We start from the raw sequence: 21,324 nt of genomic DNA, 5'->3' as shown, positions 1-21,324 counted from the left end.
AAGTGTCCGACTTCGGCTCAGGTCATGATCTCGCGGTTCGTGAGTTCAAGCCCCGCGTCAGGCTCTGTGCTGATGGCTCAGAGCCTGGAGCCTGTTTCAGATTCTGTGTCTCCCACTCTCTGACCCTCCCCCGTTCATGCTTTGTCTCTCTCTGTCTCAAAAATAAATAAACGTCGGGGCGCCTGGGTGGCGCAGTCGGTTGAGCATCCGACTTCAGCCAGGTCACGATCTCGCGGTCCGTGAGTTCGAGCCCCGCGTCGGGCTCTGGGCTGATGGCTTGGAGCCTGGAGCCTGTTTCCGATTCTGTGTCTCCCTCTCTCTCTGCCCCTCCCCCGTTCATGCTCTGTCTCTCTCTGTCCCCAAAATAAATAAACGTTGAAAAAAATTTTTTTTAATAAATAAATAAACGTTAAAAAAATTAAATGATATATTGTATTGAAGCCAACATACCCGAATACTATCATTTGAACATATTTGCCATTCTAATTTTCCTAAATCTTTGCTTTTGTCTTGAGACAGGGAGCACATGTGCAAGTGGGAAAGGGGCAGAGGGAGAGAGAGAGAGGCTCCCAAGCAGGCTCCAGGCTCAGCACGGAGCCCAACTCCAGACTTGATCCCACAACCCTAGGATCAGGACCCGAGCCAAAATCAAGAGTCAGATGCTCAACCAACTGAGCCACCGAGGAGCCTCTAATTTTCCTGAGTCTTTGAAATCCTGTGTTTTCTACTTAGAGCACACCTTGATTGAGACTCACCACATTACAGGCACTCAGTAGCTAAAAGTCATTGATTGTGCCTGTGAACTTGGAATTATAGAATTTAGGAAGGAAGGAAGGAAGGAAGGAAGGAAGGAAGGAAGGAAAGAAAGGGGAAGGGAGGGGAGGGGAAAGGGAGGGGAGGAGAGGACAGGGAAGGGAAGGGGAGGGAAGGGAAGGGAAGAATTATAGGGCTGGTTTGAACAAGACAATTATGGGGCTCCGGGGCTCAAGAGCGAATCCACTGTTAGGTTTTAAGACCAGACTTTGAACAAGTCCACATTTGGGGGTCTAATGAGCTTTGGGAAGACCTATTCATTAAGAAGAAACCCCAGGGGTAGCCCAAGTATCTCATGGATCGAACCAGCAATAGCTCCTAAGACTTTGGCCTCTGCAAACCAACTCTTGATTTTCTCCAGAAAAACTGGACTCATCCTCAGTCTTCCCATTTGGGCAAAGGGGCCCTCCACCAATCACTTGGGCACTCTTGCCAGAACCCCATCCCTCCCCCTCACGCCAAGGGCGGAACACATCTGAAGTCAGCCACCTCCGTCGGTCGCCATGCAGGCTACCGTCACCCTCATCATCCCTTCCCTGGAAACTTGCAGTGACGTACCTTATGACTGTCCCCGCTTCCATCCTGGCCACCCACAGTCCACCCCGCACACACCAGGGCACTTCTTTCAACAATTATCGGCTGTGTCCTTCCCCAGCATAAAGGCTTCAGCCACACTGGCCTCCCCTTGGCCATTCCGACCCTCCAGACCCGTTCCTACGCTCCACCTCTACCCCCAGCGTCCCCCAACCAAATTCTTGTTTCTTTGTCTGTTCCCTGCCTGCCCCGGCGCAGCCCCCCCCCCCCCCCAGAATCTTGGATCCCCCAGCAGCGGGACACAAGCAGCGGGACCCAGACCCCAGAGTACCCCACGAATCCAGGGTATTGCGTGAAGAATCAAGTGTGCATGGGGGGTGGGGGGGGAGGGTGGCGGGCAGGGGCTGGATGAACCCACAGTCTCAGGGGAAGGGAAGCTGAACCTCTCCCGAGGGCCAGTGGGCCCATCCATTGTAAGTTCTGGACTAGAATGGAGAAATCCATTGTGGTTCTAATGGAAGGAACATATCTGATGGAACCAGAAGTGTTCAGGGAGACCCCCTGGGGGAACACACTGGCCAGTGCCTTCTACCCCTATGCACCCCCCCCCCCCTTACTGGGGCCCAGTGGTTGGGTCCTTTATGAGGCAGGCCTGGGAGGACAGGGACTTTGAGGGTCAGCGGTCAGAGTAGGTGGAGAGTCTCAGAGGAAGGAGTCCCCGGGGGCAGGCCCCCCCCCCCACGCCATGGCAAGCGTGGTGGTCAAGACAATCTGGCAATCCAAAGAGATCCATGAGGCCGGGGACCCCCCAGCGGGGGTCGAGAGCCACTCCGAGCTGGTCCCCGAGGCTCCTGAGGGGGTGAGCCCCCCAGCCAAGGGGATCACGAAGAAAAAGAAGGCCGTGTCGTTCCACGGGTGGGTTTGTCGCACCCTGTCGGGGACGGTCCTAGCGCCCAGCACTGCCTCCAACAGAGCATGAGTGCCACCGTGGGTGCTGGAGGAAGGGGAGGGGGCGACGAGGAGGGGGCAACCGAGGGCCAGGCCAGACGGTGGTGGCAGCAGAGGGAGGTAGAGAGGAAGAGGGTCGTGGGGATGGAGCGAGGGAAGGTGGAAAGAGGGAGGAGAAAAGCAGGCAGCAGAGAGGGAGGAGGACAAAGAAAGTGGACGATAAGGTTGCAGTCAGAGAGGGCAGGCGGTGTGCAGACAGGGAGGCAGGAGGCACCAGACCCACTGGGGCTGTGTCTCGAGCCCCCTGCCCGTTTCTCCTGCACAGGGTGGAGCCTCGGATGTCCCACAAGCCAATGCACTGGTGCCTGAACCTCAAGAGGTCCTCCGCCTGCACCAATGTGTCACTGCTCAACCTGGCCGCGATGGAGCCCACTGACTCCTCAGGGACAGACTCAACCACAGAGGACAGTGGCCCGCTTGCACTGCCGGTGCCCCCTGCCTCCCCCACTCTACCCTGGGCTTCGGATGACCCAGACATCTCGGAAATACTGGTGAGGGGCCCTGGCTGGGGAAGGCTAGGGTCTTCGCCCTGGTGGTAGACAAATACCGAGGAGGGGGGGCGGGGGGCTCTTCTTGACTTGGAGGAAGAAAGTTCTGGTCATCCTCCAGGCCCAGAGGAACCGCCTCCTCCTCCCCTAACCACGAAGCCAGCCCTGAATCAGTCCCCTCCTGGGTGAATGATGCCTGTTGCCTAGGGAATTGGTCTCCTTAGTTCGTTCACTCGCTTCCAAATGTTCTGGGTGAGGCTGGAGTCCCAGGTAGGAGTCGGGCCAGGTTTCTCAACTCGGGGAACCCCCGGTCTGGTGGGGCCGGCAGAGACAGACTGCGGTGATAACTTGCAAACCAGGCTGGGAATATCAGAGAATGCTTCCTGGAGGAGGCGGCTGTTGCAACGGGCTTTGATGGTTGAGTAGGAGTTCTGGGAGGGGATCACCTAAATCTGGGGCAAAACCGAGAGGTGAGCGAGATCTAGGGGGGATTTAGAGAATTCCTGACTAGAGCATAGAGTGCTACAGTTTGATCTTTTCTTTTTCTTTTTAAAAATGTTTATTTATTTCTTTTGAGAGAGAGAGAGAGGAGGAGGAGGGCAGAGAAAGGGAGGGAGAGAATCCCAAGCAGGCTCTGCATTGTCAGCATGGAGCCTGATGCGGGGCTTGAATTCACGGACCACGAGATCATGACCTGAGCCAAAGTCAGGAGTCGGACCCTCAACCAACGGAGCCCACCGAGTCGCTCCTACAGTTTGATCCTTTAACTGCCCTGCCACCCTCCACCCCGGCCAGGCTTCCTCCGGGCCAGGCCCTGAACTGGGCTTGATACGGACTCTGAGAATTACACGAATGACAACCATGGTCATAGTGTTGCTCACAAGACTCACTAGCATTTCCTAAGCGCCTTCTATGTTCTGAGAGCCTCAGTTTCCTCATCTGTAAAACTGGAAATGCATGAGTTTGCTCTTTCAACACATAGGTCTTGAACGCCTATGATGTGCCAGGCGCTGGTGTAGGAGCAGCAAATGGACAGCCAGACAGCGTTCTGGATGCAGCCACGCCCGCTTCACGAGGTGGTCATGACAAAGAAGTGGAGCCCGTTCTGTAAAACGTTTAGCACGGCTGCGGGCTCCGAATCAGTGTTGCTTGTTGTCATTTATCCCCATTTCACAGAGGAAGATATTGAGGCCTCAGAAAGGTTAAATAGGTCACGCAGCTTATAAGTAGTGGAGACGGTCTCAGGAGTTGGGGGGGGGGGCGCACCCTGCATTGATGGGGACAGTAGAGGTCACTGTGGGAGCCCTGAAGAGGGTGGCCTTGGCCCAGTCGGCCATGGTCAAGGGAGGCTTTCCAGAAAAGGCAACACAGAAGCTGGATCTTGAAGATAAGGAAGGTGTTCCCCAAGCAGAAGACAGAGAATGGTGTTCTAGCTAACTGGAACAGCAGGTGCAAAAGGACAGGGAGAGGGGGTTAGGTCTCTGGGGCTGGAGTGTGGGGGGTGAGAGGGACGAGGCTGGAGTGGAGAGGGCAGAGGCCACGCAGGCTGAGAACTGTGGATGTGGTCCTGAGGGCAATGGGGAGCCATTGAAGGTTCCTGGGTAGGGGAGAGGAGCAGCTCAGGAGTTCCGAATCCATTCCCATGTACTGAGCACCTACTATGTGCCAGGCACTGTGTCACATCCCCGTGGTGGGGGATGTCGTTTTCTTCTCTTAGAAGTTCTGTCAGGGAACTGGTATAATTACTGGTTTAAAGATAAGGGGCGCCCGGGGGGGCTCAGTCAGTTGAGCGTCCGACTTTGGCTCAGGTCACAATCTTTCGGTTCGCGGGTTCAAGCCCCGCATCGGGCTCTGTGCTGACGGCTCGGAGCCTGGAGCCTGCTTCGGATTCTGTGTCCCTCTCTCACTGTGCCCGTCCCTCGCTCATGCTCTGTCTCTCTTTCTCTCAAGAATAAAGAAAACATTAAACAAAATTAAAAAAAAATTATTTTAAAGATGGAAACACAAGTAACTGAGGAACAGAGAGGTGGAATGACCTGAGCAAAGTAGGAGAGCCTGTAAGAGACAGGGCCAGGGTTAGGTGGTGTGAATGCAAAGGTCCCTTCTTTCCTTGGACGACTCCTCTGCACCTGCTGTGGGGATGTCTGGAAGGCGGAGGCTGGAGGCAGGGAGGCCAGACAGGAGGCTGGGCGAGGGCCCGGGATGGAAGGGTCAGATGGAAAGAAGGGAACAGGGCAGAGAGAGTCCTGGTGGGACGGGTGGCCCCGGAGACATCTCCCCCAGCCAGAGCAGTGTCCTCCCTCTCGGAGCATCTGCAGAGGCCTGCCTCCCACCGGAAGTGTTTCTGAGTCACATCCCGTCCCCGGGGGATCGTGACAGCCGGGAAAGAGCCCTGCTGAGAGCAAGGCCCGAAGCAGCCATGGGCTGCGGTGGGGCTGCGCGGATGCATCAGCCTCCCAGGAGTTTGAGGTTCCTTCTCTGAGATAGAAACAGTAGTGACAGCCAACATCCAGGGGCACAGGCGGGAGCGGTAGGGCGGAGACAGCAAGACCCCATCCTGGCATTCAGCACCTGAGCTACGACAGGAGAGAAAGCTGGAGACAGGCAGAGGGGAGGTGGCGGAAACCCAGAGAGAAGGGGACAGAGACCAGAGTGGGGGGAGGGAAACTTGGTGGGGGTGAGGCCACAGAGATCCAGAGGTGGGCGACAGAGGCCACAGAGACTGGGGGACAGATATTTGGGGCAGGCGGAGAGCAGGAACCAGGAGAGAGGGAGACAGAGACCCAGAGAGAGGAAGGAAGAGAACTGGGTGCCTGGGGTCCCCGGCTGAGATGACAAGTCCCAGACCCGACAGAGAACAGCAGGAGAACACGAAGCAGAAGCTTTGGGCTCCTGTCTTAAGCGAGGGTACCATTATGAGGCCAGGAAAGGGACAGAGATGGTAGTATTGCTCTCTGAGAAGGTCGGTGAAGCAACGCAAAGATGGACAGGGCAGAATTTCTGGGGGTTACGTGAGGTCTTGGTGCTAAGCCCCTTCCTGGTACTTCCCGCCCTGTTGTCATTATTTTCAACAATGGGGACACTAGTCATTGAGCTTGCCTTACTGACCTTACCATCTTGGCCACCCTTCCTCACTGCCATCTGAGCAAGGTAGCATCATTCCTGTTTTATGGCAAAGGAAGCACACCAGGCTCGGGGGGGGGGGGGGGGGAGTTGATGGCCAAGGTGCAGTCTATGGGTGGCCAAGGAGGGATTTGTCCCCATCTCTGGCTCTCCCCTCACCATCAGGCCATTTGCTTCTCAGCCAAGGGCGACAGGCCCTGTCTTCACCACCCCCAGATCTGCTCTCAGTGAAGCTAAGACTCACCCCCAGGGACCCAAATGGCCCCTTCTCAAAGAAGTATTGACCACAGGCCAGCCTGTGCCCCTCCCACCAGCCCTGGGAAGGTAGCTATTAACCTCACCTCCATGTGACAGGTAAGGTAAGAGTCCCCTCCCTGAGGTGGTACAACTATTAAGTGGGAGAACGGAGTAGACCCCAGGACCTACTTTCCTTATTTTCCAGAACAGCTACAGGAAACCCAAGACCTTCTGGGTCTTCAGTTTAAAAATAATCACTTCTGGGGCACCTGAGTGGTTCAGTCGGTTAAGCGTCCAACTCTTGATTTCGGCTCAGGTTGTGATATGGCGGCTCGTGAGATTGAGCCCCGCATCAGGCTCTGTGCTGACAGTGCACAGCCAGCTTGGGATTCTCTCTTGTGCTCTCTCTCTGCCCTCCCCAGATAGCGCTTTCTCTCTCTCTCTCAAAATAAATAAAAATTAAAAAAATAATCAGGGGCGCCCAGGTGGCTCACTTAGTTAAGCATCCAACTTCGGCTCAGGTCATGATCTCACAGTTTGTGAGTTCAAGCCCTTAATCAGGCTCTCCACGGTCAGCATAGAGCCCACTTCAGATCCTCTAGTCCCCCCCTCTCTCTGCCCCTCCCCTGCTCACTCTCTCTAAAAAACAAACAATTAAAAATTTTTGTTTAATGTTTTATTTATTTTTGAGAGACAGAGAGAGGGTATGAGTGGGGAGGGGCAGAGAGAGAGAGAGGCTCAGAATCCGAAGCAGGCCCCAGGCTCTGAGCTGTCGGCACAGAGCCCGACGCAGGGCTCGAACTTGTGAACCACCACAAAGTCGGATGTTTAACCAACTGAGCCACCCAGGCGCCAAAGTCGGACATTTAACCAATCGAGTCCCCCAGGCGCCCCCCCCAAAATAAGTAATTTTTTAAAATCTCTTTGTGTATTGGTTAGGTACTGCTGTGAAACAAATTATCCCCAAACTTAGAACAACCAGCCTGGAGTGGCTTAGCTGGGTGGTTCTGGCTCAGGGTTTCTCATAAGGTTGGAGTCAAAATTTCAGTAGGGGCTGCAGCCATCCGAAGGACTGACCAGGACTGGAGTTTGCACATCCACATTCATAAGACTCTTAGCTGGAGGTTCATTTCCTTGTCCCATGGGCCTCCCCACAAGGGGCTGCTTGTGACATGGCAGTGACTCCCCAGAGCAAGCGAGGGCAAGCAGGAAGCCAAGGTCCTTTTGTGAACTAGTCTCTTAAATCACACACCATCACTTCTGCCTTATTCTACTAGCGACGAGGGTCACTAAGTCCAGCTGACATTCAAGTGAGGCAGGTAAGTCTCCTCATTTAGAGAAGTGTCAAAGAATTTATGGACATACAGTAAAGCCTTGGATGGCGAGTAGCTTGTTCTGGGTGTGTTCCACAAGACGAGCAAACGTTTCTAGTACATTTCATACTTGATAAATGTGCTGTCTTGCAATACGAGTAGTACGTGCCATCGAATGGCACGTGATCACAACTGAGCCAATGGTTCTTGAAATTCACTTGGATATACGGGCACTTTGGATTACAAGCAGGTCTCCGTGCGCGAATTATGCTCGCAAACCAAGGTTTCACTGTATTTAAAAAAATTTTTTTTCTGACATTTATTTATTTTTGAGAGACCGAGCACAAGTGGGGGGAGGGAAAGAGAGAGAATTGGGGGAGGGGCAGAGAGCCGAAGCGGGCCCCAGGGTCTGAGCTGTCAGCGACAGAGCCCAATGCGGGGCTCGAACTCATGAACTGGGAGATCATGACCTGAGCAGGAAGCTGGACGCTTAACCGACTGAGCCACAATCTCTTTACTTCTTACGGGTCTATGCAGATGTCCTAGTTCTTCATACCCTCCCTCCCTCCTCCTCCTCCTCCTCCTCTTCCTCCCTCCTCTTGCTCCTCTGTCTCTGTCTTCTTCAGACTTTAAAGTAACCTCTACACCCCACGCGGGGCTCAAACTCAAAACCCCGAGATCCAGAGTCACACGCTCCACTGACTGCACCAGCCAAGTGCCCCTCTGATAACGACTTCTACTCTCCATTCTCCTGAGGTCACTGAGGTCAGAAAGCATACTTTGTATGATTCGGTTCTTTTGCATTTATTGAGACTTGTGTTCTGACTCAATACAGGGTCCATCCTGGACCCGAGGTAGAATGTCTCATGGGCACTTGAGAAGAATGTGTATTCTGCTCTTGCCGGGTGGAAGGCTGTCAGATGTCTGTTAGGTCTGGCTGGTTTATAGTGGTTTTCCGGTCTTCTGTCTCCTTGTTGATTTTCTCTCCGGTTGTGCTGTCCGTTACTCAAAGTGTGATACTGAAACTGAAGTCCCCAACCATTGTTGTTGAATTGTCAATTTCTCCCTTCAATTCTGTCAGGTTTTGTTTCACACATTTTAAACTCTTTTTAATGTTTTATTGAGAGAGAGGGAGAGAGAGAGAGACAGGGTACAAACGGAGGAGGGGCAGAGAGAGAGAGGGAGACACAGAATCGGAGGCAGACTCCAGGCTCTGAGCTGTCAAGCGCAGAACCCGACGCAGGGCTCAAACTCATGAACCATGAGATCCTGACCTGAGCCGAAGTCGGACGCTTAACCGACTGAGTCACCCAGGCGTCCCTTCTTTCATGCATTTTAAAGCTCTGTTTGGTGCATATATATATTTATAATGGTTACACCTTCTCAAGGACTTGACTCTTACAGGTTTGGGCAGTTTTTTTCATTGTTTTTATGGAGGGGTGGAATTTTGGGGATCCATCATTTTGCTTATGTTGCCTTAATACAATATTTCTTTTTTCTTTTATTTTTTTTTATTTTGAGAGAGAGAGAGAGATCAGGGGAGAGGGGCAGAGGGAGAGAAAGAGAGAGAATCTTAGGCAGGTTCCATGCTGAATGTGGAGCCTGATGAAGGCTCCTGGGGCCATGACCTTTGCCGAAATCACACCCCTGGGGCCATGACCTAAGCAGAAATCAAGAGTCAGACACAACCGACTGAGTCACCCAGGTGCCTCAATACGATATTTCTCATCACACCTCTTCTCCAGAGCAATCATGCAAGGAACGTGATGTTGTCCTTTTCTTACGACAGAGGAAACTTGTTCTCCCTTTTCTCTTTGGGTACTAGTTCAGCAACTGTGAAGGACACCAAAGTAACTGGCTTAGGCAAGATACTTTATTTCTCTCTCACATAATAATCTCAACAAGCGTAGCAGGCTTACTCTTCAAATGAAGTGCATTACAGGTTCCGTGTTCTGGAGGTTCAGCTATAGAGTCGCAAGTGTGGCTGCCAGTAACAAAAAGACACAAAATAGCACAGGCTAAACACGATGGAAGATGTTCTCTCTCACATGTACATCATGGTCAGTGGTTGGAATTTGAGTACAGGGGCTCCACAGTACTGAGGACTCAGCCTTCTCTATCTTGTTGCGTCCTGCAACTGGTGGTCAAGATGTTTGCTCTGGCTTTAGCCACCAACTTTGAACTCCAGCCAGCAAGAAGAGAGAAAGGGGGATGTTTTCCTCTTTTCCTTTAAGAAAGGCATGACTTAGAAAATGCCTACCTTAGTGCTACTCACATCCCATTGGCTGAAACTTTGTCGTGTGGCCACACCTACCTGCAAGGGAGCCTGGGAAATGTAGTCTTTGCCTGGACAGTCATGTGCCAGGCTAAGTCATCTAAAAATGTGGAAGAGCAGACAGTGGATCCTGCCACCTGCATCCCTCTTGGGCCACAGTTTGCTTCGCATGAGTCCTAAAGCATTTTCTGGTGATATAAGGTGGCGATGATCAGAGGCTATGTGGTGTCATGGTTTAAAACAAAGGCTCTGGGTTTAAAATCTGACAAGGCCATCTCACGCGCTGTGTACCTGAGAATTCAAGGGGGGATTGTATCTCTAAGCCTCATTTTCCTCACTTGCCGATTGGGCCAAAAAGCCCCAAAAGGTGTGGCTTAGAGGACTGAAAAGGAAATGTGTGTGTGTGTGTGTGTGTGTGTGTGTGTGTGTGTGGCATGGTGCTTAGTGAGCACTTATATCTGGAAAGTGGGTTATCTTAAAATTTTTTTCCAGTGCCTGGAGAGAAAAATACAGCATGTGTTTTAATAGTTCATCTTATTTATGTCTGTGGACCCCAAGGGCATTTCTCTCAAGGTTCAATTGGGACCATCCATCTCCCATGGATCTGAGTTCTCCCCTGACCCCCCCCCCCTTTCCGGATCCCACTTCTTTTCCTTCCCATTCACCAAGCAGAAAATGAGCCCACCCTCTGGTTTCATGGAACAGGAGTACCAAGAATCAAAGAGGTACAGCCCCGGCCCAAGGTCACACAGCCATTGCAGGGCAAAATTGAGGTGCAAACCCAGCCTCCTCTCTGTTCTAGACCTTTTTCTTGGGGTTGGGGTTCACTCCCACACACCCACTGACCTGCCTTCTCCCATTCTTCCCCAGAGTGGGGTCAACAGTGGATTGGTCCGTGCCAAAGACTCCATCACCAGCTTGAAGGAAAAGACCACCAGGGTTAACCAGCACGTGCAGACGCTGCAGGTGTGGGGACCCCCCCCCCCCAATACCTCCTCTTCCTCCACGGCCAAGTTCCTCTCCTAGAGCTCTCCTCCAACTCAGTGCCCCCACAGCCCTGCTTGGGAAGGTTGAGGCTGGGAAGGGAAAGCGTCCTTCCCAGACCCAGCCTCTCCTCCCCATGGGGTATCCTCGTGGCCCTGGCTAACCTCTCTTCCCTTCCGGGCTCCAGAGTGAGTGTTCTGTGCTGAGCGAGAATCTAGAGAGAAGGCGGCAAGAGGCGGAGGAACTAGAAGGCTACTGCAGTCAACTCAAGGTGAGCCACAGCAGAGCAAGAGAAGGGTGGGGAGAAGGGAGTGGAAGTAGGAAGAAGGTAGAAACGTGAGGGGGAATGGAGTCATGGACAGGAGATGGGTGGAGAAAACTAGCCCTTGGAGGGGGGTCTACGGAGGAAGCCATCCCTGAAGCCCAGGGAACCAGGCAGACTGGAGGAAGCAGGTGTGTTTCAGAGGAGGGGTGGGAGCCTCCATGGAACTAGCGAGGGTAAGAGTTGGGAGGCGGGAACTGGAATGGGAAGGCAGGGCCCCTGCCCTGGTGTTCTGACCCAGGAGAACTGCCTGAAGGTGACCCAGTCGGTGGAAGACGCTGAAATAAAAACCAACGTCCTGAAGCAGAACTCTGCCCTGCTGGAGGTGAGGGGCGGGGGGGAGGGTTGGGGAAGAGGTCAGACGCACGAGGTACTTGAAGTAGACTTCAGGCGGGGCTTCCTGCCCAGCCACCCCCGCCCCCCATCAACCACCGCCACCGCCCCTTCAACGTTCACGTTCAAGCTCCTCCATGCGTACTCGCGTTCAGGTCTTGGAGAGGGACTCGTGTCCGACTCTGAGCAGGAATGCCTGTCCGGCCCCCATTTCTTACTCATTTCCCAGCACCATGTTGGAAAAGCTTCACTTGTTCTAACAGGAGGGGCTGGAATTTGGCCCCACGGAGAACCGGAGTGGGGGTGGAGGGCTGGATGGGGACGTGGAGGCAAGCATTCGGAGGTTAAAGCGAGTGGGATTTCAGACGGGCCAGTCCTCCCCAGCAACAGCAATGGAGAGTCCATCTAGACTCGAAACGGGGCTTCCCACTCTTCTCTCCCCCATCCATTTACTTTCCAATCTCGGGGCGTCATTGGGCAGATTGGCGGGTGGGGGTGGTCGTGGGAGGCAAGCGGCTGGACGGTGTCACCCCGCCTTCCTTCCCCGCCCAGGAGAAGCTGCGTTATCTCCAGCAGCAGCTGCAGAACGAGACACCGCGGAGGCAGGAGGCCGAGCTGCAGGAGCTGGAGCAGAAGCTGGAAGCTGGCCTCTCTCGGCAGGGCCTGGGCCCCCCCGCCCAGCCTCATGGCTCCTCTGGCCCTCCGGGGAGCCCCAACGAACCCCCGCGACCGCGCAGCCTGGCCTCAGGCGGTTGGGGAATGGGGCCGCGGGCGGGGGAGGGCCCCGTCGTGAGCGAGCAGGAGTTGCAGAAAGTCTCTGCCGGCCTTGAGGAGCTGAGGCAAGTGGGAAGGGTGCGAGGGTGTGAAACCTCGAGGACCTGACATGGGCGGGCCCGAGGGTGGAGCCTCGAAGATCAGAGCGGGACAAGGGCCTATGCGATGGAGCTCCAGGAGCCCAGGAGGGAGGGTGTTGGGGATGGTGAGCTGGAAAGGCCGGACTTCAAAGAGCTGAGTTTTGAGTATAGGGTTGGCGGAAGGGAGGTCCGCGTCTGGTGAAACTAGGGTGGGCGGGTTTGGGTAGGGGACAGGTCCTCGGGGGCTCCAACTTCAGGGTCGCAGCGTCTGGAGGAGCTATGGCATGGGGCTGGCGGGGGGGGGGGGGGTGGCAGTACAAGGGAAGGGCCAGGACCCCCGACAAGGGGACAGGGACGTGAGAGGATTGCAAGAAATGGGCAGGACAGGAGAATTTGGGAGCTGGGTGGGTCCAGAGCCATGGGCAGGGAGGGGGCGTTGGAGACCTGTCAGAACCTCAGCCCTGACCCGTTCCTTACCTCTGCCTCTCCAGGAGGGAGGTGTCCTCGCTGACTGCCCGGTGGCATCAGGAGGAGGGGGCGGTACAGGAGGCCCTGCGGCTGCTCGGGGGCCTGGGCGGCAGGCTCGACGGCTTCCTGGGCCAGTGGGAGCGGGCGCAGCGTGAGCAGGCGCAGACCGCGCGGGGCCTACAGGAGCTGCGGGGCCGGGCGGATGAGCTGTACACCTTGTAAGAACCAAGGCGAGCGCGCGGCCAGGGAATAGGGGGCGGGGCCTTGAAGGTCAGGGATGGACCCATCAGCTAGGGCCTAGAGGTGGAGCCCCTAGCCTGGCACGTGGAAGCTCTAATTAGAAAGAGGGGGTGGCTTGCTATAGATAATAAGGATTGAGGGGCGGAGCCAATTAGAGAAGTGTTGTGTTCCATGCCTTAAAAGGATAAGGGGAGGAGCCAAGTAGGAACAGGGAAAGCCAATTGGAGAACAGGGAGGGGCATTTCAGCACTTAAAACACAAAGGAAAGGCCAATCAGAGCGCAGAGGGGCGGGGCAGGGCCGGAGTATCGCAGACTAGATGCAAACGGAGGGGCTGCGCTAATGGGTGAAGTGCGAAGGGGACTTAACCGTTGGAGAGGCTACCTCGCAGCACTGGTTACCCTCACCTCAGGGTGGAGCGATCTGCAGTGTCTGTGGCTTCACTGAGGAGCGAACTGGAGGGGCTGGGCCCAATGAAACCGATTCTGGAGGAGCTGGGGCGGCAATTTCGGAGCTCTCGAAGAGGGTCTGACCTCTCCATGACCCTGGATCGGCCGCCCCAAGGCTCCTGTGCCCGCTGTGCCAGGTAAGGGGATGGGGCCTGGCGGGGCGTGGTGCATTCTGGGTCACGTTGAGGACAGACCATTGAAGGAGATGGGGCACTGGCCAAGACTCTGGCAGGGGGTGGAGGATAGGGAGGAGTTCACGGTGGGAGAGTATCCCCATGCGTTTTAGGACAGGCTAGTCCTTGTGCGTTATGGGGGCCAGATTTCTCCCCTTCCCACAAGATGAAGTCAGTGTCTTGTGGGACACAAGATATGATACATTTTGAGCATCCTGGATTTCCAGTGCATTGTGGGAAGGTTGGGATGTGGTACTTGGTGGGAGGCCAGGTTTCTCTGCATCGTGAGAAAGGTTGAGACCTTGATGCATTAGAGAACGGAGGGATACCAGGCTTGGTCCGCAATAGGAAGTGGGGGACTCCCAATACGGGTTCAAGTTTAACTAGTGTATGATGGGAAATGTGTTTTTTTTTTTTTTTTTTTTCATGAACTAAGGGCTGTCTGCTACCCTTTGGGAGTGGGCACCCCCCAGGGCACTGTGGGAATTACCCACACTGTGGAAATCAAAAGATACCTGATGCACTGTAGGTTGGCCCCAGTGCACGGTGGGAAGGGTGCGTGGGTGCACAGTGGAAGTGCCATCTGAGTGGGGGCCGGGCAGGTGGCTATGGGGCATCTGGGAATGGAGTTGGTATGAGGCTCCTTACACCCAGTGACTGCCCCTCCCTCAGCCAGGGGCAGCAGCTGTCCACCGAGTCCCTGCAGCAGCTACTGGAGCGAGCACTGACCCCCCTAGTGGACGAGGTGAAGCAGAGGGGCCTGGCTCCCGCCTGCCCCAGCTGCCAGCGGCTACACAAGAAGATTCTGGTACCAGGGACCACAGGCCATCATGCCCCACTTTTCGGTCAGGGGGGCGGGAGGGGAGCCCCGGACACAAGGATACTGTTGGTGTGTGGCAGGATGGGAAGCACTAAACACCATTCGTGGCAGGTGTTGGGGGAACACGTGGATCTGATGCATCGGGGTGGGGAGGAGAGGCAAGCAGTCTGGTGGGTGGTAAGTCACAGGTCAGTCATTATGGGACCCGGGGTGATGGACTTGGGCCCAAGGCAGTGGATGACACATTGGATCTGATGCATGGTGGGACACAGGAGACAGACGCTCGTCTACAGCTTCATGGAATACAAGCCTGATTTTCTGTAGACCTTAAGAGACGCAATATGGGATCATTGAGGTCAGACAGGGGACCCAGTGAATACAAGTCACAGTAAGCTAGTGCATTATGGGAAATGGAACTACAGCTCTTCACGAGGTATTGCACCACCGGCCCCAGCCTATTAGCTGATGGAACTTGAGGCCTGTGTACATCCTGAAACACAGATACCTAATGTATTATGGGATACTGGCCTAATGTACGATGGGACACAAGTTGCAGTGGGTGAGACGACACTGATGTGGCAGGACTACAGGACTAATACATGAGAGGACACGGGGCCTGGGACGTTGTGGAATGTAGGGAACCAGAGGACTGAGGATTATTATTTTAACTGAGATGCTGGTCTAAGAGAGATGCGGGGTCTTACGAATTAGGGGATGTAGTTCACCAATGATGGGATCCTGGGACCTGGACACATATCAAATGCACGATGGTTCATGGGCATTAGGGGACAACATGTTAGATGCTGGTTGCGTGCTTGCTGGGACACAGAAGGGCAGTACGTTAGGGGACAGACAGTGGGACAGCCACAGGTTCAGCACATGATGGGATATGGAAAGCCCACTGTGGGATGCTGGGGTCAGTCTCAGGTCCAAGGCATGATGGGAAACCCTGGGGGAGGAACGTGGACCCCATGGGCCCCATGACCCTTGCCCGCCGCGATCCAGCTCCCCCTCCACCCCCAGCCCAGTCCGGCAAGCCCAGCCGCGCCTACACTCCTCTCCCCAGGAGCTGGAGCGCCAGGCCTTGGCCAAACACATCAGGGCAGAGGCCCTAAGCTCCACCCTTCGGCTGGCCCAAGACGAAGCCTTGCGGGCCAAGAACCTGCTGCTGACCGACAAGATGAAGCCGGAGTGAGGAAGGAGGCTGAGGGCGTGGGAGGAGGGTGAGGTCTTGGGGAAAGGGCCCGAGTCACCCTCTTCTTCCACTCTAGCCCCCTGGCATCTGGCCTCATCAGCACCAGCCCCCCACTCTCTGTTATTACAGGGAGAAGGTGGCCACTCTGGACTATGTACACCTGAAGATGTGCTCCCTCCACGATCAACTCAGCAACCTGCCACTTGAGGGGTCCACAGGGACGATGGGGGGAGGAAGCGGTGGGGGAGCTCCCCCAAAACGTGGGGGCCCAGCCCCTGAACAATAAATGGCCTCTCATGCTGGCATGAAATCTCTCTCCTTTTTGGCACCATAGGAGGGCTGGTAAATCCCACCCACGCCGCACACGAGCCTCTCCCCGTGACTCGATCCTCAGCCAATGGGGTTTCCAGAGAGTTGATGATGATGGCACAGTTCTTTGGAAAGGAAATAGGGGGTAGAAATAAGGACCTGTGGTACAGTGTGGGACCGTCGATCCAAACCTTTTTAGAGTGGTTTTTAAAAAAATTATATGATATATGTATATAACATATAAGATCAAGAGTCACATGCTGTACTGATTGAGCCAGCCAGGAGCCCCTATGGTGATTTTTTTTTTTTTAACTAGACCATTATATCGTCTAACACTGTGTAAAAAAAAATTACCCCTCCCCAAACGTAGCTGTTTAAAAGAATAAACCTATTGTCTCACACAATTTCTGAGGGTCAGGAACCTAGGAGTGGCATAGCTGGATGGTTGTGGTTCAGGGTCCCCATGAGGTGGCCTGATTTGGAGGCCTCGGTTCCTTGTTGTCTGTTGGCGGGGGGGGGGGGGGGGGCTCAGTTTCTCACGACGGCTACCTGTCCCTAGAGCAAGCAGTCTAAGAACAAGCAGGAAGCTACAGGGCCTTTGATGACCTCGTCTCTGAAGTTGCAAACTGTCATTTTACCTTTTTATGTTCATTAGAGTTGAGTCACCGAGTCCAGATCATACTCAAGGATCATGTCAAAGGATCTGCAGACATATTTTTTTAAAGATTTCATTTTAGGGGCGTCTGGGTGCCTCAATCAGTTAATCATCCAACTTCGGCTCAGGTCAGGATCTCACGGTTTGCGGGTTCAAGCCCCACGGCGGGCTCTGTGCTGATGGCTCAGAGCTTGGAGCCTGTTTCGGGTTCTGTGTCTCTCTCTCTCTCTCTGCCCCTCTCCCACTCATGCTCTGTCTCTGTCTTTCAAAAATAAACATTAAAAAAAAAAAAAAAGATTTCAGGGCACCTGGGTAGCTCAGTCGGTTAAGTGTCCAACTTTGACTCAGGTCATGATCTTGCAGTTCATGAGTTCGAGCCCCACATAGGGCTCTGTGCTGACAGCTCAGAGCCTGGAGCCTACTTCAGATTCTGTGTCTCCCTCTCTTACCCTCCCCTGCTTGCTCTCTCTCTCTCTCTCTCTCTCTCTCAGTAATAAATTATAAACATTAAAGTTTTTAAAAAAGATTTCATTTTTTTTTTTAAAGTAATTTCTACACCCAACATGGGGCTCAAACTCACAACCCTGAGATCAAGAGTCACATGCTCCCCGGACGGAACCCGCCAGGCACTCCTGTAGATGTATTCTGGAGACCTTGTCAATTTGTGGACATATTTTAAACCAGCATAGTAATCCCATTTTTAAACCTTTAATGGAAGGATAATATAAACAGGAAAGTTCGCAAATTAAAAGTATATGACAAATTATCATAAAATGGACCTGTGTTTCCAATCACAACCAAGATAAGCTGAACCTGACTAGCACCCACTGAAGCCCCCATCATGTCCCCTCCCAATCACTACCCTTTCTGCACACCCAACATTCAACTTCTATTCTTCTAACACCATTGCAATAACATAAGGAAAGAAGTACAAAGATAGAGAATAAAGGAAATTATCATTATTTCTAGATGCTATATAATTGCACACATAGGGAATCAGAGAACCCAAAGGAATCTATCTAAAAATTATTAAAAATTAGTTTTGGGATGCATGGCTGGCACGGTTGGTAGAACATCCACTTTTTCTTTTTTTTTTTAAATATTTTTGAGACAGACGGCACAAGTAGGGTTGGGGCAAAGTGAGAGGGATATAAAGAATCTAAAAGCGGGATGCAGGCTCTGATCTGTCAGCACAGAGCCCGATGTGGGGCGTTGGCTCAAACTCGTGAATGGCGACATCATGATCTGAGCCGACGTCACACTCAACCAATTAAGCCACCCAGGCGCCCTGAGCATCCTTGACCTAAGGGTCATGAGTTCAAGCACCACACTGGGCGTGGAGCCTACTTAAAAAAAAAAAGAAAAGAAAAGAAAGAAAGAAAAACAAAAAAAAGGGCAGAGTTAAGGTCAGTTCAGGGGTGCCTGGTTGGATCAGTCAGAGGAGCATGTGACTGTTGATCTCAGAGTGATGAGTTTGAGCCCCACGTTGGGTCTAGAGATTACTGAAAAAATCTTGGAGAGTCTGGCTGGCTCAGTCGGTTGAGCCTCCAACTTTGGCTCAGGTCACGATTTCACCCTTCGAGAGTTCGAGCCCCGCATCGGGCTCTGTGCTGACAGCTCGGAGCCTGGAGCCTGCTTCGGATTCTGTGTCTCCTTCTCTCTGCCCCTCCCCTGCTCATGCTCACCCTCACTCTGTCTCTCTCTGAAATAATAGATGAATAAACTTTAAACAATCATTTAAAACAATCTTTAAAAAATAAGAAAAAAAAATCTTAAAATCAGTATGTTTAACGAGGAAGCTTAAACAAAAGGTGAACATAAGAAAATACATTTATTTCTGCATGCCAGTGATAAAAGGTTAAAAAATGAAGACGAAAATTTTAAGATACTATTTACTTCTCCCCAATTGATTTATAGATAAAAGCTAGTAGATGTGAGATTTTTAAAAGTGGCTTCTTTTGGGGCGCCTGGGTGGCCCAGTTGGTTGAGCGTCCAACTCTTGATTTTGGTTCAGGTCATGATCTCACAGTTCATGAGTTCGAGACCTACATTGGCTTAGGATTCTCTCTCTCCCTCTCTCTGCCCCTCCCCTGCTCATACTGTCTCTCTCTCTCTCAAAATAAAATGTTGTACCCACAACATGATGGGAACCGGGGGATCTAAAAACGCTCAGAGAGGGGTGCCTGGGTGGCTCAGTCGGTTGAGCTTAGCGTGGAGCCTGCTTGGGATTCTCTCTGTCTCTCCTTCCCTGATCATGTGTGTGTGCTCTCTCTCAAAATGAAAATATAAATCGGTAAATACATAAATAACCCCTCAGAGAATGAATAATTATTCTCATTTTACAGAGTGCTATAGACTATATGTTTATTTCCACCAGAATCCATAGGTGGAAGTCTTAACGCCCAATGTGATCACATTTGGAGTGGGGGCTGCTAGGAGGTCGAGATGAGGCCATAAGTATGAACCCCATGATGGGGTTCGTTTATTTATGTATTTTATTTACTTACTTATTTACTTATTTATTTATGTATTTATGATTCTACTTTTTTTTTAAGTTTTATTTATTTTGAGAGGGATAGAGACAGCACGAGTGGGGAAGAGGCAGAGAAAGAGGGGGGGAGAGAGAGAGAATCCCATGCAGGCTCCGTGATGTCAGCACTGAGCCCAATGTGGGGCTCGATCTCACGGATCGTGAGATCAGGACCTGAGCCGAAATCAAGAGTCAGGCACTTCACTGACTGAGCCGCCAGCTTCTACTTTTAAGCAATCTCTACACCCAACGTGGGACTTGATCCTGCGATCAAAAGTTGCAGGCTCTGCCAGCTGAGCCAGCCAGCACCCCAGGATTAGTGCCCTTTAAGAAGAGACCCAATCCCCTCCCTTTCTTTCCTTTCCCCTCTATTCCTTCCTTTCCCTCCCCTCCCCCATCTTCCCTTTCCTTCTCTCTCTCTCTCTTTCTCTCCCCACTCACCACGTGAGGACACAGAAAGAAGGCAACCATTTGCAAACGAGGAAGCAGACACCAAATCTTCGGCTTTGATCTTGGACTTCCCAGACTCCAGAACCTCGCGATATAGATGTCTGTTGTCTAAGCTGTCTGATCTATGGTATTTTGTTATCTCCACCAGAACTGACTAAGATACAAAGGAAGACAGAAGGCCACAGAGGATGAGTTATTTACACAAGGATACACAGTTACTGAGTGAAAGAACTGTTCCTATTGAAACATATTTGTCTGCCCCCAAGCCCCTTCTACATTCCTCCTAGAGACCATGTGTTCCGGGATAACTGTAATCCGCTTTCTACCTCTGTTTCCTGAAGACACTCTTGACCCCAAGAACATAGCAACTACTTTGAACATTTGATGTAGGGGTTGGTTGCATGGGTGATGAGGAGGTAAGGGGCCAAAAGAGGATGAAACCACAGATTAGCATCAGCACGAGGCCACAACCACCCCTAGGCTGGAAGGAAAAACAGAGGAGGTGGTGATGTCCAGGGACTGAGGTCACCTGGTGGAAGCAGGTCTCTCTAGTCTGAGCCTTGGCCGCCTCCAGAGAAGCAGAGAGGGAGTACAGGAAATGTCCTGTGTCTATCACGTCAGTCTATCTCCTGCCTGGGCCTCCCATTGGTTGAAGCCAGCGGAAAGCTGCTTGGCACAGAGGGCTGGGGAACAGAGCCTACAGGGTCACCCTCTGTGCTACAGGACAGATGACAAAAACGGTGAAGAAACAGATCAGGTGTTAAACAAGCTCAGAACTGGTGCGTGAGTGTTGTTTAAAATGCTTATTAGACATCCAGAAGGAGATACCGAGTGGGGCAGTTGAGACTTGAGTTAAGGAGAGACGTAGGGTCTGGTTACAGAAACGTGGAAACCATGGACACAGAGGTAGTAGCTGAAGATCTCACGGTCTGTGAGTTCAAGCCCAGCATCAGGTTCACTGCTGTCGTGCAGAGTCCCCTTCGGATCCTCTGTCCTCTTTTCTCGCTGCCCCTCCCCCACTCACCCTCTCTCCAAAATAAATTTTATTTTTTTTTTAATTTTTTTAACGTTTTATTTATTTTTGAGACAGAGAGAGAGAGAGAGAGAGACAGAGCATGAACGGGGAAGGGGCAGAGAGAGAGGGAGACACAGAATCGGAAACAGGCTCCAGGCTCCGAGCCATCAGCCCAGAGCCTGACGCGGGGCTCGAACTCACAGACCGCGAGATCGTGACCTGGCTGAAGTCGGACGCTTAACCACTGAGCCACCCAGGTGCCCCTCTCCAAAATAAATTTTAAAAAGCATTAAATAAATACAATTATGGGGCACTTGGGTGGCTCAATTGGTTAAAGCATCCGACTTCAGCTCAGGTCATGATCTCATGGTTCGTGAGTTGGGAGCCTCGCGTCGGGCTCTGTGCCGACAGCTCAGAGCCTGGGGCTTGCTTCCGATTCTGTGCCTCCTTCTCTCTCTGCCCCTCCCCCACTCACACCCTGTCTCTCTCTCTCTCTCAGAAATAAACAATAACATTTTAAAAATAAAACTACTGAAAAACTCAACATACATTCAACAAAATAAATAGAAAAGACAACCAAAACCTCAACCCCGGAGCACTCCAAAATTCAGAAGCGTGGGATAAGTGCAAGAGCTCTCAGTGAAGCCTGAAAAGGAGTAACCAGGGAAACAGGAAGAAACCCCAAAGGTGTTGCCCTGGGAGCCAGTGAAGAAAGTTTGTCAATAAGGGGCAAATAC

The 21,324-nt window shown here is 52.6% G+C and overlaps 1 protein-coding gene and 1 long non-coding RNA gene across 10 annotated transcripts; one reads left to right on the top strand and one right to left on the bottom strand.

The window, feature by feature from the left end:
- The first annotated feature begins 1,932 nt into the window (after positions 1-1,932).
- Positions 1,933-15,938, top strand: TSKS (testis specific serine kinase substrate). Of its 9 annotated transcripts, none has more exons than XM_040457793.1 (11): positions 1,933-2,262; positions 2,621-2,846; positions 10,662-10,757; positions 10,963-11,046; positions 11,354-11,422; positions 11,983-12,269; positions 12,776-12,970; positions 13,404-13,577; positions 14,286-14,421; positions 15,457-15,656; positions 15,758-15,938. In XM_040457793.1, exons 1-11 carry the CDS (start codon positions 2,093-2,095, stop codon positions 15,912-15,914), a joined length of 1,794 nt encoding a protein of 597 aa, XP_040313727.1. In that variant the 5' UTR covers positions 1,933-2,092; the 3' UTR covers positions 15,915-15,938. The 9 variants fall into 9 exon arrangements, with proteins under 9 accessions (XP_040313727.1, XP_040313725.1, XP_040313726.1 ...); XM_040457791.1 differs by having other exon boundaries at positions 11,312-11,422; XM_040457792.1 differs by having other exon boundaries at positions 1,934-2,262; positions 11,339-11,422.
- On the bottom strand, positions 9,372-12,873 carry LOC121018794 (uncharacterized). The gene is made up of 6 exons (XR_005785323.1): positions 12,762-12,873; positions 11,884-12,009; positions 11,335-11,741; positions 10,638-10,708; positions 9,831-9,979; positions 9,372-9,500 (listed from the first exon to the last, which is right to left on the bottom strand). It is a non-coding gene; the product is annotated as an uncharacterized LOC121018794 (long non-coding RNA).
- Positions 15,939-21,324: the final 5,386 nt, after the last annotated feature.

Source organism: Herpailurus yagouaroundi, unplaced genomic scaffold (assembly GCF_014898765.1).
Source record: "Herpailurus yagouaroundi ecotype Mexico unplaced genomic scaffold, PumYag 220, whole genome shotgun sequence".
Taxonomy (NCBI): domain Eukaryota; kingdom Metazoa; phylum Chordata; class Mammalia; order Carnivora; family Felidae; genus Herpailurus; species Herpailurus yagouaroundi.
The sequence above is the reverse complement of the archived record's forward strand: the minus strand, read 5'-3'. Positions and strand labels throughout refer to the sequence as shown.